Raw genomic sequence first — 15974 nt, forward strand, 5'->3', positions numbered from 1 at the left:
TTCACTTAATTATCACAACAATCTTAGAGATAGGCATTTTGATTATACCCATTTTACAGACAAGGACACTGAGGCACAAGAGTTTAAATAACCTGTGACAGTCACACGGCTAGAAAGTGGCAGAGCTAAGATTCAAGCACAGGCCATCTGGCTCCAGAACACAATCATCAAGTGCAGTAAGACCTCCTTATTTCCACACATAATGCTGGTCATTAATCAACCATTGCATTTTTTCACTTACCTCAAATTGTGCCCTCAGAACCCTTCTTAACAAAGCATTCTAGGTGTCCCACTTCAGTTGACTAGATTTAGATTTAGCACAGATTAAAACTACTTGTCATTCCCAGTGCACATTATTGCTTTTTTTTTTTTTTTTTTTTTTTTTCTATTTTTTTTTTTTTTTTTTTTTTAAGATTTCTTTGATGTGGACCATTTTTAAAGTCTTTATTGAATTTGTTACAGTATTGCTTCTGTTTTGTTTTTTTTTTTTAATTTTATTTTATTTATTTATTTATTTATTTATTTATGGCTGTGTTGGGTCTTCGTTTCTGTGCGAGGGCTTTCTCCAGTTGCGGCAAGCGGGGGCCACTCTTCATCGCGGTGCGCGGGCCTCTCACTGTCGCGGCCTCTCTTATTGCGGAGCACAGGCTCCAGACGCGCAGGCTCAGCAATTGTGGCTCACGGGCTTAGTTGCTCCGCGGCACGTGGGATCCTCCCAGACCAGGGCTCGAACCCGTGTCCCCTGCATTGGCAGGCAGACTCCCAACCACTGCGCCACCAGGGAAGCCCCACATTATTGCTTTTTAATGAGCTGTTGCTCCCTAACAAAGACTGAGAACCTCTAAGTTTTTTTTTGTTTGTCTTGACCAATAAATAAACAATTAAAAGAGCTGTATGCATGTGAGGACGGAGAATCTAACCTGATATCTGTGATGGTTTCAAATAACCCCCATTTTCTCTCTTAACACCTTGCTCATTCCCTGCCATGTATCTACAGATTCTGTAACACCAGCTCAAGATGCCCTCCTCTGTCTGCCCCCACTATGGCTTACTGATCACACCCTCCTCTCAACACCACTGTGCTAGGTATAGATCTCTATTACTTTGCTGCAATATTTGCTTACATGTGTGTCTGACCCTACCAGACTATGAGTTTCTTAAGGGTAAGGATCATCCATCAAAATAGCCAGAGGAGTTGACCTCAGGGTTTGAGAGGAAGCAACTGTATTAAGTGATTATTTACCTGTACCTATTTCAGGGTGTTTTTATTTTTCAAAAGAGGTCCATATAACATATTAATATTAAATAACATTATGTGCCAGCATTGTTCTAAGTTCCTAATTCTTATTTGCCCTCATAACAACTCAATTAACTAGACATTACTATAACCATTTAATATATAAAAACTAAGGCACAGAATAAGAAACTAACGCAAAGTCACAAAGCATAGTGGCGAAACCAGAATTCAAATCTTATCACTGGTTGACATCTTCACTCTTGAGCACTATGCTATACTGCCTCTCAATAAATAAATGTCCAGAATATGTAAATATGCAACCCAAACGTTTTAGTGTGTAAAGGAAGGTGTGTCTAGGGCTGGGAAAGGGCCAAGATCTGTCCTTCTAGGATCTGCCTCTATCAGGTACCTGGAACTCTTCCTACCCTGAGTAGCTCTTCCTTTCTACCACATCAGAGGTCAGAGATTCCCAGCAAGTCTTATTAAATTATGCTGCAGTGCCTGTCAGAGCAGTGGGGTCTGTGGAAGCAGAAACAGTTGCCTACCTATGATAAAGAACAGGAGCTGGGAAAATAACTGAATAGGAGAAGCTGCCCCGTGGCCTTGGCATAAAAGAGAAATCACATTAGAAAGAGAAAGGGAGACAAGGCAGCCTCAGTTGTTTCACAGAATAACAGAGCAGGAATCTGAAGGAAAATAAGTCCTGATTTCATCTGTCACTCATCTAAGAGAGACAGATATCTAGGATCTCAGCTCTTAGAGAATTATTTTATTTTCAACTAACATATTTAGACTATTAGCATTCCTAAGGAAATAATCAGAAATGTGGAATGTGATAACACAGTATAATTGGGTTCATATCTTTGCTTTCAGTGCAGTTCGGTTCAACATTTACTAAGACCTCCTGAATACCAGGCACCATGCCAAACATTGGCAGTGTAGAAAATATGATTCAGTCCCCACTTTAAGGTAATTCACAGACTAGCTTTTCAGTAGAAAGTTGTCATTTTCTAGTCTTAGCTCTGGAACATTAAAAAGGAAAATTTATTCCTTTCATGTGTCCTCCTAAATTAAGTTTTGTTAACAGATTCAAGCATTATTATAAAAGATGATAGAATATATAGTCAGGGAAGCAAGATAACAGCTATACTCTTTAACCCTCACAAATATAAGAAAAAGGGTAGAACAGGAAAGCTAAAATATAGCTACAGTTTTACCTTTGTCCATTCCTATTTGACAATCAAACTTGTATTTTTTTTTCTTATTTGCACTGGCTTTGTTTAGATTTTATTAATTCATTCATTTAACAAATATTTATTGAGTACCTACTATATGCCTAGCACAGTCCTGGATCTGAGCATACAACACTGAACAAACAAAAATTCCTGCCCTTGTGTTCACATTCTAGAGACCATAATAATAATAATAAACTATATGCCATAACATTCCTACTCCCATTTCCCTCACATCCTTGTTCAATCATTAAATAAGCTGGGATTTTTTTTTTAATCTTTTAAAATTCAATTGTCCAAAAATAGTATTTCATTCTTTTCGTGTGTAATTCTTTAAGGCTGAACAGGCTTGTTGGATATCTGTATTTATTCTTTTGTGAACTGCCTATTCATGTACTTTTGTTGTTTTTCTATTATTCGTGAGTTTATCTTTTTGTTATTTTTTAAAGAACTTCACAATACAGAAATAGTCATATATACTGCAAAAGATTTTTTCCAGTTGATCATAATAAAAAGGAAATTGAGCCCAGAGCTTCACAAATCTGCACATACCGTATTATTGCAAAACCAGATAATGTCCCCTTCATTACCAGTGTAGAAAAGTATAGATCCACCATCTTCCTTCCAGTGTTTATCAGCTATTAGGTACCGTTGTTTAAAAGTTTTATCAGTATGAAATCCAAAATGATCAACCTATGACAAAAAAGAAACAGACAAGACATATTTCAACGGGTAGTAATTAAATATCAAACAAGTATTTATATTTATTCTTCCATTAAAATCAATCTATGCTACAAAAATCACAAAAAAATTTAAACTTCATTTGGTTTCATTAGTAGTAGTAATATTGATATTGTTATTTTGAAATTATTTTCTTTATATTTTAAGATAAAGCAATGTTATTGGTGGTCAAGATTTTCAGTGTAAGACAAAAGATACAATTATAAAATCAAGTAGCTACTTAAAAACACAATAATGTTAAAATTGAATGAAATAGTAGAACCTATTAATTGGAACCTATTCATTTTTAAAATACAGACATTCCTTACTACCTGAATTTTCATTATTGAAACTTTTAATATCAAAATTCAAGGACTAAACAGACCACAGAAAAGGTCTATAAACATTGTCACCCCAATAACAATTAACATTCCAAGGGCCAGGATTTTGGTATCTAATACTATTCCCCACTAAAAGGAATAGGGCTTGTTAGTGAAATGGCTGCCTGACATTTGGGACAAGGAAGCTACAAGATACACCAATGCATCTTCCTGTGCAAGGAAGCACTCAAAAATTAATGGAGTTATATCTAACAAATATAGGAGCCAACTACAAAGGACTATCATTGGCTAAAGTTTTAATAAATTGAACATAAAACATATTGAACATAAGAATAATGATTGTAGTTGATTGAAACGTTCAATTCATGAAAATCCATTACTCCATAAGGATATCAAAAAAGAAAAAGCAAGAAAAATATTCATTCGCCACCATTTAAGTTATTTATTAAATCAACTCCTCACTTAGAAGTTGTAAATAAAAATGTAAAGAACTCAACATTTAACCTGCCTTTCCAATAGAACTATATTTCAGGGTACCAAATAGTCCCAGTTGATGAAAAAGAGCTCTGTTTTACCAAATGTCAGCTAATGCAGAAGGAATGACAGAATTAGAAAAATGATATTTGGCAAACCCTAGCGAAGTTACTGATTCAGGCAAGAATTACCAAATAGTGTTAAAAGCATTAGGAGGATGGATGACAGGAAAATGAACATTCATATTACTACCAAGGTAATACCATAGAGAATACTGTCACAAGATCAGGCTGTCATCACCTTAACCTAGTAATCAAAGTTAGCATCACTAACAGTGGTGTGAGCAGGAATTATGTATCTCCTCACATGGTACAACACAAAGCACATTTCACCTATGATGAATTCTTGCCAAAAATGTTCGACTGGGGCTTCCCTGGTGGCGCAGTGGTTAAGAATCCGCCTGCCAATGCAGAGGACACAGGTTCGAGCCCTGGTCCGGGAAGATCCCACTTGCCGCGGAGCAACTAAGCCCGTGAGCCACAACTACTGAGCCTGCGCTCTAGAGCCCTCAAGCTACAACTACTGAAGCCCGTGCTCTGCAGCAAGAGAAGCTACTGCAATGAGAAGCCCCCGCGTGCAGCAATGAAGACCCAACACAGCCTAAAATAAATAAATTAAAAAAAAAAAAAGTTCGACTTCTAGCTTAGTCCAGTCTTTACATCTAATTTCCAGTTTCTGGGAAATACAAAGGGTAGAAAAACAAGCTGAAGATACTCTGAAGAGGCAATCAGACAAATCCAAAGGTAAGACATTTTACAAGAAAAAGGCAAGGCAATATCCTGATAAAAGGACTGTTTTAGATTAAATAAATTTTAAGGAACATAATAATCAAATGCAATGCATGATTCCAGATTGTATCTTGGTTTGAACAAACAAGATATAAATGACAATAAATTGGGACAACTGGGTTAATTTAAATATGGACTAGGTATTAGGTGAGACTACGGACTTGTTAATTTTGTTAGGAGTGATCATATTGTTTTGGCTACAAAAAAAAATGTTTTTCTTTTTCTACAGCTGTACATTGAAGGATTTAGAGAGAAAACATCATGCAGTCTATAATTTACTTGAAAATACTTCAGCATAAAAAAGTAAAATGAATTTAAAGGAAAAAATATAATCTATACTGAGAGAGAAAAAAACACACTGGCTACTGAGACTTTGTGAGATACAATATAAAACATGTCAAAATGACACAATTTTAAGCTTACACTGAACTTTAAATATATTTTTTGAGTTTTTTCACCATTCTCTTCATAAACTCACCATTTAAAAATTACAATTATTAAACCCTATAATATGGTAAAGTTTATATACAACTATCTGAATTTAAAGAGTTACCCAACAGTACAGAGCCCACTGAGCCTTAGGGTCATAGTGTTTGAATTCTTCAGTGCTTTGGAGGGACAGGAGTGAGAATGCAGGGTGGTCTGGGGCATACATAGGCTGATCCAGTGCTGCTCCAGCGTTCCCGGGGCAGGAGCTGGTTCTGACCTAATCCAGATCTTGTAAGATTTCCCTTGGCTGTTCTAAAACAGATGGAACTTCCTGCACCCACTCCATCTACACACACACACACGCGCGCGCGCGCTCACACGCGCACACTTCACATTCATACCAGAGGTCCCAAAATGCAAGTTTCTCAAAACTGCACCTAATGCACACTTCCCAATGTCCACGATCATCGCCATATATAGTCCTAAAATACAAGCTATTCTAATATAAAGACTATCTCCCTTTCAGTAAAATAATCAGTCTGTATGGAACAGGTATATAATAATGATGTCCATGTGCTAAAAAATCGCTCCCATGACATATGTTAACTCACTCAATCACTTATTCAACAAGCATCTATTGAATGGGCCAAGTACTTGTTCTAGGCCAAGTAGTAAACTAAGCAACAGGATAAAGAGTTAGCTGAGCCACAGCTCCTTGATTTAACTTAAACTAATTCAATTATACCCACTAAGCCTAAAAGTAAAAAAGAGCAAGAGAAACAGGCAAACATGAAGGGAAGATAGACAAGTGATTCCACTTGCTTCCATTCAAATTAGCAGTGTTTCTCCATGTAAGGTCCCTAGATATCAGTATCAGCTTCATCTGGAACTTGTCAAAAATGCAAATTCTCTGGCTGAATCCTAGGCCTACTGAATTAGAAACTGTGGGGAGTAGAACCCAGTAACTTGTGTTTTAACAAGCCCTCCAAGTAATTCTGATGTACAGCTAACATTTTGAGAACCAATGAGTTAGCATAAGCCCCCAAATAAGGCAAGAATCTGCTATTCCTTCTCTTGATCTAGGTTTCAGAATACTTCTAATATGTAAGCATCTCACTATGCTGAATGAAACTCTGATGTTTAAAGATGTGAATTACCACCCAACACGGCCCCTAAATACAAGCCAACTGCATCATTTGAAGCTCAACAGGAAAAACCATGATCTGTTTCAACAAAGGAGGAAGGACTAGCTGTGTTGGACTTAAAGGAAGGAAGTACACAGCTCTCTAACAAGATGCCTTCCCCTGGTATTCTCAAAGATAATTCTGCCATAGTGATTTTCAACTTACCCACTGACTTTAGAGCCTAGCCTTGTAAAATGAGATATTGCCACCGTTCCCTTTAAAAGCAGCCCACAAAGAAACCTATTTCAATAATACAGTCTAATGGTTTCGAATTTGAAAACATGGGTATGTGTTTGTATATATCATGTTAAGTGTATATGGTAAAAAAATTCTCGCCAGAGGAAAAGCTTGTATCTAGAATTACAAGAGCCACAAGAACTTTAGACAGAGAAAGCCAAACTTCCTTGTGTGGCCACTCTCAGGGCACTACTGCTCCTAGCAATCCCTAATTGTTTAGCTTGGGGAAAAGGGGGTGGAATTCTGGTATGACAGAAAGAAAGCAGGTTAGAAGTCAATAGATCTGAACTTGAATTGCTACTGTGGGGCCTCAGGCAAGTCAGGCAAGTCACTTCACCTCTGTGAGCCCCGCTGTTGTCCTATATAAAATAAGGATAACAACACATAACTCAAAGGATTGCTGTGAAGATTAGAGAAAACATATCTAAAGTATTAGGTATAGTCCCTGATATATAATACATGCTCAGTGAATGTTAGCTCTCCACTCCATCCCCTCTGCACACCAATCCTAAGCATGGAGTACTTAGATGGGGTAAATAAGGCAGAGAGGGATGAAGCTCTTCACAGAATTATAGGACATACCCTTAGAATGTCAAAATCTCCTATCTCTTGAGTGCTTCACCTAAATATTAAACAGCTAGAAAGAGGTAGTGAAATATCATTTGCAAAACATTAATTTGCAGAATTTTCTTGACGCTTCCTAATCATCAACGATATCAACTTCGGGCTACACAACTTGTAGATATTTTCCAATACCTAACGACCCAGCATACTAGGTGCAGTGTGCCCTCTGCTGTTGAGAACTGAGGCCTGCATGCCACTTACATGCCACTTACATGCCTGTGCTCCTGAACAGAGATTTTATAAATCACAACATAAAAGGAGACAGGGAGGTAGAAGCATTTGATCTGCGTTGTTCAACTGAAGAAACCAGACTCAAAGAGGTCAAGTGCCTTGGTCAAGGTTACAAGTCAGAGGCAAACCTGGAATTTTTAATTGTTTTTTCAGTTTGGTGTATTGAGATAACTAAAATAATTAATAGCACTGTAAAAGCCACACAGGCATGACCTCAAAAAGGAAAAACACCTCTAGTCACACACAGCAGTTCTTTCTAGAATGTGGTCCTAGAAATTTCAAGAGATGCTTCCCTTCCTCACCTTGTAGAGGATAAAGAGATCTCTGAGAATGGGTAGGCAAGAAGGAATAAAGAGAACAACATACTTTAAATAGTTTATTGTGGCAAAAATAACTATTTGGACTTTAAAACTGCCCAAAAATAAAATTTACACCCAGAAAAGCCTGTAAGAACATCACATCTATTAGAAACAGCTTTGGTGGCAACTTGGAGTGAGGGTTAACACAGAGCACCTGCTCGGTGTCTGGCACTGTGCTGGCGCTTTACACAAATCACCTCACCATCCTCCCCATTACCCTCTGGGGGCACGTTCATTATACCAGTCTTATAATAAGGACACTGAAACTCAGAGAGGTCGGATAACTTGTCCAAGGTAATATAACTGATAAATAAAAGTCAAATACAATTGTTTTTCATGTGTTTTATCCACTACCCAATCCTACCTCTGACAAAATCCAGCCTTTTTTTCACTGTAACACACTATGGCAGATAGGGCTGGCTACAAACTTCAACCTTCAGCAGGGGGCACTAGAGTATCTTCATTTGCAAAATGAAGTACATATCCCCAAACACATACTAACAGTTATACTGAAGAATATGGTCTTTTCACTGACCTGACTCAAGAATTGTTACTATATTGTTTTTAACTCATTTAATCAGACTGCTGATAAAAAAAAAAATCACGTTGACTTTTAGTAGCTTTTAGGTTTTGTTTTTTTTTTAAATTAATTAATTAATTTATTTATTTATGGCTGCTTTGGGTCTTCGTTTCTGTGCGAGGGTTTTCTCTAGCGTGGCAAGCGGGGGCCACTCCTCATCGCGGTGCGTGGGCCTCTCACTATCGCGGCCTCTCCTGTTGCGGACCACAGGCTCCAGACGCTCAGGCTCAGTAATTGTGGCTCACGGGCCCAGCCGCTCCGCGGCACGTGGGATCTTCCCAGACCAGGGCTCGAACCCGTGTCCCCTGCACTAGCAGGCAGATTCTCAACCACTGCGCCACCAGGGAAGCCCCTAGCTTTTAGTTTTAAGAAACTCAGTATACAGTTGGTTTCATTTACATACCCAGATATATGATAATAGTTAACTGAAATTTTACTAAACATATGTAAAGTATACTCAGAGATATACAAGACAAAAAAATAGACTCACACCTCCAATACATTAAAGCATCTTGAAAGAGGGCTCTCTGGTCTCCAATTCTAATCCAGAGATGTTAAAATGAAATAAGACGTCCTTTCTTCCATTTGATGTGTGTACCCTGTATTAATTATGGAATTATGGCATTACATTCTATTAGAGTTCCTAAATGGAGACTGACATTGTTTCCGGGCAAGTCTGATCTCCCCTAAAGGGGTAGACACCTTCATGTTAGAAGGACACAGTTTCTCAAAGAAGGAACCAAAACCTGAAAGGAAGGTGGGGTTTAGGCAGGATCTAGGTCTATAGTTGGAGAAAAGTCCTATGAGTGGGGTCCTTCTAAGCTGTCCCTCACCCAGGAGTAGCCACAGAACTGGGTCAAGACGGGAGAGCAAGCCATATCTTATGAGTCAGATCATGGGTGACTCGGTTTATTTCTACTTTATTATGTCAGAACCTTTCAAGAATCCTTTGAATGTTCTACCTTTGTTCATCTGTACTACAAAGATACCAGGAAAGATTGGAGAGTGAATCTGACTTAAAAGAATTAAAAGGGAAACAGTATCCCTTGATGACAGAGTGGTGGTGGTGATAAGGAAAAGAATCACAAGTCCCTCCAAGAGGAAGGTGAGTCCAAGAAACAGGAATGTCATTCCCTTCCCACAGGGATGCTCCCTTCATTGCCAACCTTAGCAGGTCTAGTTTCCATTTTAACAAGGAAGGTGGAAGTTTCCTCAGAGATAACCTTCAAATGAAATCATCCTTCTATGTAATAAGATGCTGCATATCTTCACACATCTTTCTGTCCATATTAATATAAAAGAGAAAATTGTATTCCTTCCTTCTGTATATTATTTGTAACCTGCTCCTAGTCTCAAAAAAGAAACTCTTAGATATAAATTATTTTCTTAAAGATAAAACAAACTGGGAAGGGAATAAAAGGATATGAGAGAGTCTGCCGTGGAAAAAGTTTGGCTATCCAGCTTCCTACACCTACAAATGGATTGTTAGAAAGGCAAGAACACAATAGCTACCACAGTGCCCCTGTACAAGACAGATACTTTATAAATAATTATTAAATGAATGCAGTCCAAATCTTCCTAATGTGATTCCCCACATTTCTGTGTAAAAGGTCCTCTTGTTAATGTTAAAATTCTCATAGACACTTTATATCATGTTATATCAAGCCAGTGCTTGAGAAAATATAAGAGAAGCTATTATAAATTCAATAATGGTATAAATAAATATCACAACAGCATCTAAAAATAGTATATACTATTTTTAATAGTATATACTTCGTAGGAAAATGGATTCAACACAATTCTACAGTGTTCAGGAAGCCTCCTTTCCCCTGACCAAAGACTTTGGACCCCAAAAGGAGAATCACATTCTAAATTACCAAAATTCTATGACATCAAAATATTCTCTGCTCTACTACTAAAACAAAGGTGAAGATATCCTGCCCTTAAGAACACCTAAAACATTCCAGTAAATCAAGAAATAACATGTTTTGTCAAACAATAGTCAGGTGTTTCAGCAGAGGAAGATTCTGGCATCATCTGTTGGCTAAACAGCTCTGTGAGAGCACCACATGATCAATAACTTCCTGTGGCTTCAGGAAGCTCTGTACCACTAGAATTACCTGACCACAGTTTAAGCTCTCAAATTAGAGATAAAGTGTCACTGCAATTATTAAATATCTAAATTTTAGTAAATGTTACATCGTCAGAGGGCGCTGTTGTATAAGTATTGAGTTGGCCAAAAAGTTCGTTCGGGTTTTTCCACATAAAAACCCGAACGAACTTTTTGGCCAATCCAATAGTAAAGTAGGAGAACGGTTAGGTTTTAAATATTAGATTCATAAAATTTTAGGACAGGAAAGGAACTTAAATCTCAAGTCCAAACTCTTAAATGAAAAAACCTGAGATACAAAGATGTCAATTATTTTACATCTTTCTTTTTAAATAAAGAAATATTCACATAGTTTAAAGTCAGGGTTCAAATGCATGCTGTTAGAAGTCAGACTAGTGATTACCCTTGCGGGGGAAAGTCACTCTTAAAGAGCATGAGAGGATTCTGGATTTAGGATGGTGCATTTTTCTATACCTATAAGATAATTAGCAAATGGATTTGTAAACACTTAAGATTTCCTTTAGGATACATGTATTATGTACATATGATGCTTATATTTCTATTTCACTATAGTCATATGTAAATTATACTAAATCACATTTATATTAAATTTTTCTTCAGACTATACTACAAAGCTACAGTAATCAAGACAGTATGGTACTGGCACAAAAACAGAAATACAGATCAATGGAACAGGATAGAAAGCCCAAAGATAAACCCACACACATATGGTCACCTTATTTTTGATAAAGGAGGCAAGAATATATAATAGGGAAAAGACAGCCTCTTCAATAAGTGGTGCTGAGAAAAATGGACAGCTACATGTAAAAGAATGAAATTAGAACACTCCCTAACACCATACACAAAAATAAACTCAAAATGGATTAAAGACCTAAATGTAAGGCCAGACACTATAAAACTCTTAGAGGAAAACATACGCAGAACACTCTGTGACATAAATCACAGCAAGATCCTTTTTGACCCACCTCCTAGAGAAATGGAAATAAAAACAAAAATAAACAAATGGGACCTAATGAAACTTAAAAGCTTTTGCGCAGCAAAGAAAAACATAAACAAGATGAAAAGACAACCCTCAGAATGGGAGAAAATATTTGCAAATGAAGCAACTGACAAAGGATTAATCTCCAAAATTTACAAGCAGCTCATGCAGCTCAAAATCAAAAAAACAACCCAATCCAAAAATGGGCAGAAGACCTAAATAGACATTTCTCCAAAGAAGATATACAGATTGCCCACAAACACATGAAAGGATGCTCAACATCACTAATCATTAGAGAAATGCAAATCAAAACTACAATGAGGTATCACCAGCTGAGGTATCACCTCACACCAGTCAGAATGGCCATCATCAAAAAATCTACAAACAATAAATGCTGGAGAGGGTGTGGAGGAAAGGGAACCCTCTTGCACTGTTGGTGGGAATGTAAATTGATACAGCCACTATGGAAAACAGTATGGAGGTTTCTTAAAAAGCTAAAAATAGAACTACCATACGACCCAGCAATCCCACTACTGGGCATATACCCTCAGAAAACCATAATTCAAAAAGAGTCATGTACCACAATATTCATTGAAGCTCTATTTACAATAGCCAGGACATGGAAGCAACCTAAGTGTCCATCGACAGATGAATGGATAAAGAAGATGTGGCACATATATACAATGGAATATTACTCAGAAACAAAATTGAGTTATTTGTAGTGAGATGGATGGACCTAGAGTCTGTCATACAGAGTGAAGTAAGTCAGAAAGAGAAAAACAAATACTGTATGCTAACACATATATGGAATCTAAAAAAATTTAAAAAATGGTTCTGAAGAACCCAGGGGCAGGACAGGAATAAAGACGCAGACATAGAGAGTGGACTTGAGGATACAGGGAGGGGGAAGAGTAAGCTGAGACAAAGTGACAGAGTGGCATGTACATATATACACTAGCAAATGCAAAATAGATAGCTAGTGGGAAGCAGCCGCATGGCACAGGGAGTTCAGCTTGGTGCTTTGTGACCACCTAGAGGGGTGGGATAGGGAGGGTGGGAGGCAGATGCAAGAGGGAGGATATATGGGGATATATGTATATTTATAGCTGATTCACTTTGTTATAAAGCAGAAACTAACACACCATTGTAAAGCAATTATATTCCAATAAAGATGTTTAAAAAAATTTTTTTTTCTTTCACTTAAAAATGTGTATTGAGTAATCATTAGTGACAGGCATTAGGAAAGAGAACGCAGTAAAATACAATTCCATCTCTCAAGTTTTGAATCTAAAAAAAGTGATGAGCATACTAATAAACAATCACAAGATGGTATGGTTTAAGTTCTATATACAAAGTGCTGTGGGAGCTTAGAAGTTATATTCCGACCTGCAGGAGTCATGCAAGGCTTCACCAAGGAAGTGGTATCTGAGGTGAACTCTGAAGAGTAACAAGAATTTTTTCAAGTACAGAAAAGCATGTCAAGCAAAGGGAGCATGAGGAACTCTGCAGAACAAGCATATTCAGGAACTGTTGTTGTTTGTGGCAGAAGATATATAGTTCATGAGGAGAAGAGATGGGAGATGAGATGAGATTCACCAGGCTGCCACCTGATGTACATAAGAAAATCTCCCTATAAAGAGAAACCTAACTGAAATCTGAGATTGCCTCTCTAAATCAACAGTGAATGAGATAGGTACGCTAGAAATAGAGCCTTAATGAGGCAGAGACTTTCGTCTGTTGTCTTAGCCCACTGCTAAGTCCCCAGTGACTAGAATAATGTCTGGCACATGGTAGAAGATCAATGACTATACACAGAATAAATCCACGCATGCATACATCCTAGCTCTGCAGTTGGTATTAAAACAAACCCAACACAGCTTCAGAGAACAGCATGACTCAAAGCAATGAGAATGGAAATCAAAGTTCTCACGATCAAGTTTGTGAGGATTCATTTACTGCATGGGTCTGTTACTGGCTTTGGAAGAGCTGCAGAATGCTGTAGTCAGATGTGCCTTTTGCCCAGTGACAAATCACGTGCCTGAGGAAGAACCCCAGCATAAAACCTAAACCCGACTCATAACAGTTCAGCTTTAGCCAGGCTGCTGAGGAACCAGGAACTGCATGCCCTCTGCTGGGAGGAGAAACAGGAAGATAAATACCTACAAATGAATACAGACAAAAGGCCAGCATCTAGGGAGGGGCAGGGGAAGGACTAATCAGCATTTTACTGAAGTATATAACCTAAAAGGTCAGGTATGACCTTGTGACAGCGTTATAGTCACAGTTTTTAGGGCTGTAAAGGACTTAAACCTGTGGCTCTCTGGCAGTGCACAGTTATTTAACCTGAATGACAGCTTCCTGTAAAATGTATATTATACTGGATCATTCAGCAGCATACTAGTGTTCAGTATCCCCAAATGTGCTGCAAAATGTCGATTTGATCAATGTGTAAGATACTTTTTTCCACAAAGAGTTTTATGAAGAAGAAAGAAACATGGTAGAGGTATAATGCCCAAAGGCAAAAAGTGATTAGAGGGAATAGTTGAGACTATAGGTGAGAGGGGGTTAGTGATGCTGGGAGATTCTGAGGAGACAGGAGAAAATGGGGTCAAGACACAGATGGAGGGATTTGATTTGGACAGGAGGAACCCCTCCTCCGTTGGGAGACAGACGGGTGCGGAAGGAACTACATCTCTAGGTGGAAAAGGAGAACACTGACGGAGTTCTGGCTAAAACGCCTCTCGTACAACAACTAAGTTTTTTAATCAGTGAAGTAGGGGGCAAGGCTATCTACTAAAAGAGAGTAAAAGGGCATAGTGTGGCAATGATTTGAAGATAGAGGTGAAAGTGCAGCATGGAAGAAGGAACTGATGCTCAGGCCTTCATAGGATCCCTGAGTTTAGAGACTAAATTTGCAGGTACAACAATCTGCCTAGTTGTGGGTTTGCTTCAACAGACATCCACCACCCAGGATAGGAGTAGAGAAGTTTACTGGCTGGATAAAACTAGGATAGGAATTTCATAAAGAGGCTGTGACAGAGGACAGGAGGCAAGGGAGTTGAGGTCATCCCTGATGTCCATGCAACCATGAATACCCAAAGCCATGAGGTCCTCTCCATCACAGGCAAATGCTGCCGACATCTGCTTGCTGAATTGCAAGGGAATCTGAACGAAGTTATATTTATTCCATTTTAAAAAGTGAAAAATCTTGCCAGAACTCATATACAGTAATCCCCCCCACATCCATGGTGGGTACATTCCAAGACCCCCAGGAGATGCCAGAAACTGTAGGTCGTGCTGAACCCTATACGGTCAGCAAACCCAATATAGTCAGCCCTCCATATCCACAGCTGTGGAACCTACAGATACAGAGAGCCAACTGTATTATGCCATCGTATGGTACGATATATAAGGGCCTTAAGCATCCGTGGATTTTGGTATCCACGGAGGGGTCCTGGAACCAATTCCCTGTGGGTACAAAGGGAACATATTCTATGTTTTTTCGCATGCTAACAGATGGGTAGCATATACAGCATGGATACGCTAGACATAGGGATGATTCAGGTCCTGGCAGGAGAGAGCAGAAGGTGTGAGATTTCATCACACTACTCAGAACAGCACACAATTTAAAACTTATGAATTGTTTATTTCTGGAATTTTCCATTTAATATTTTTGGACCAAGGTTGACTGCAGGTAACTGAAACTGTGGAAACGAAAACCGCAGATGAGGGGGACAAACTAATGTTTTTCTTCCTTTATGATGGAAGAGATGGAGGCTGGTATCTGGTAAAAGGTAAAATGATAAAGAATCCCACCCCCACCCCCAAAAAGGCAAAACCATGCTTCTCAAGTACAGGATACAGACCTGTGTATGTATGTAATTTACAGTCCAATCTTCCGTATTCCCCCTCCTCTAAGGGATGGTCCTCCTGCAGAGGGCTGTGATGACTTCCCAAATCTACTCTTCTCCAACTGAGCAAAACCCCAGTTCTTACCCATATAACATGATTTCTAAAATCTTCACAACCCCATTCACATCCTAGTTCAATTATCTTCCCTTTCATGGACGGTGTGCCCAGAGTTGAGCACAATGCATGAAATGTGGTCTAAGGAAGTGCCTTGCTCACCAATGGCTAGAAATAAATAACTTGTGAGTATGTTTATAGATATAGCTCCACTAATGCAGCCTACTTTAAATTGAGAGTCAGGGAAGGTGTACTGGGTTGAATAATGTCTCCCCCAAAATTCATGTTCTTCCCAGAACCTCAGAAAGTGACTTTATCTGGAAATAGGGTCATTACAAATATAATTAATTAAGATGAGGTCATGTTGGAATAGGGTTGGCCCTTAGTCCAATATAACTGGTG

The 15974-nt window shown here is 38.4% G+C and overlaps 1 protein-coding gene across 16 annotated transcripts in view; it reads right to left on the reverse strand.

Moving 5' to 3' along the window:
• Window positions 1-15974, reverse strand: part of PRCP (prolylcarboxypeptidase) — a 78247-nt gene that overhangs the window by 30280 nt on the left and 31993 nt on the right. For all 16 annotated transcript variants that reach the window (XM_057552891.1, XM_057552897.1, XM_057552906.1 and 13 more), the window contains one exon: window positions 3022-3162. In XM_057552891.1, coding sequence (XP_057408874.1) covers window positions 3022-3162 — 141 coding nt within the window. The remainder of the gene's footprint in view (window positions 1-3021; window positions 3163-15974) is intronic.

The sequence above is a fragment of the Balaenoptera acutorostrata genome, chromosome 9 (genome assembly GCF_949987535.1).
Source record: "Balaenoptera acutorostrata chromosome 9, mBalAcu1.1, whole genome shotgun sequence".
Classification (NCBI taxonomy): Eukaryota; Metazoa; Chordata; class Mammalia; order Artiodactyla; family Balaenopteridae; genus Balaenoptera; species Balaenoptera acutorostrata.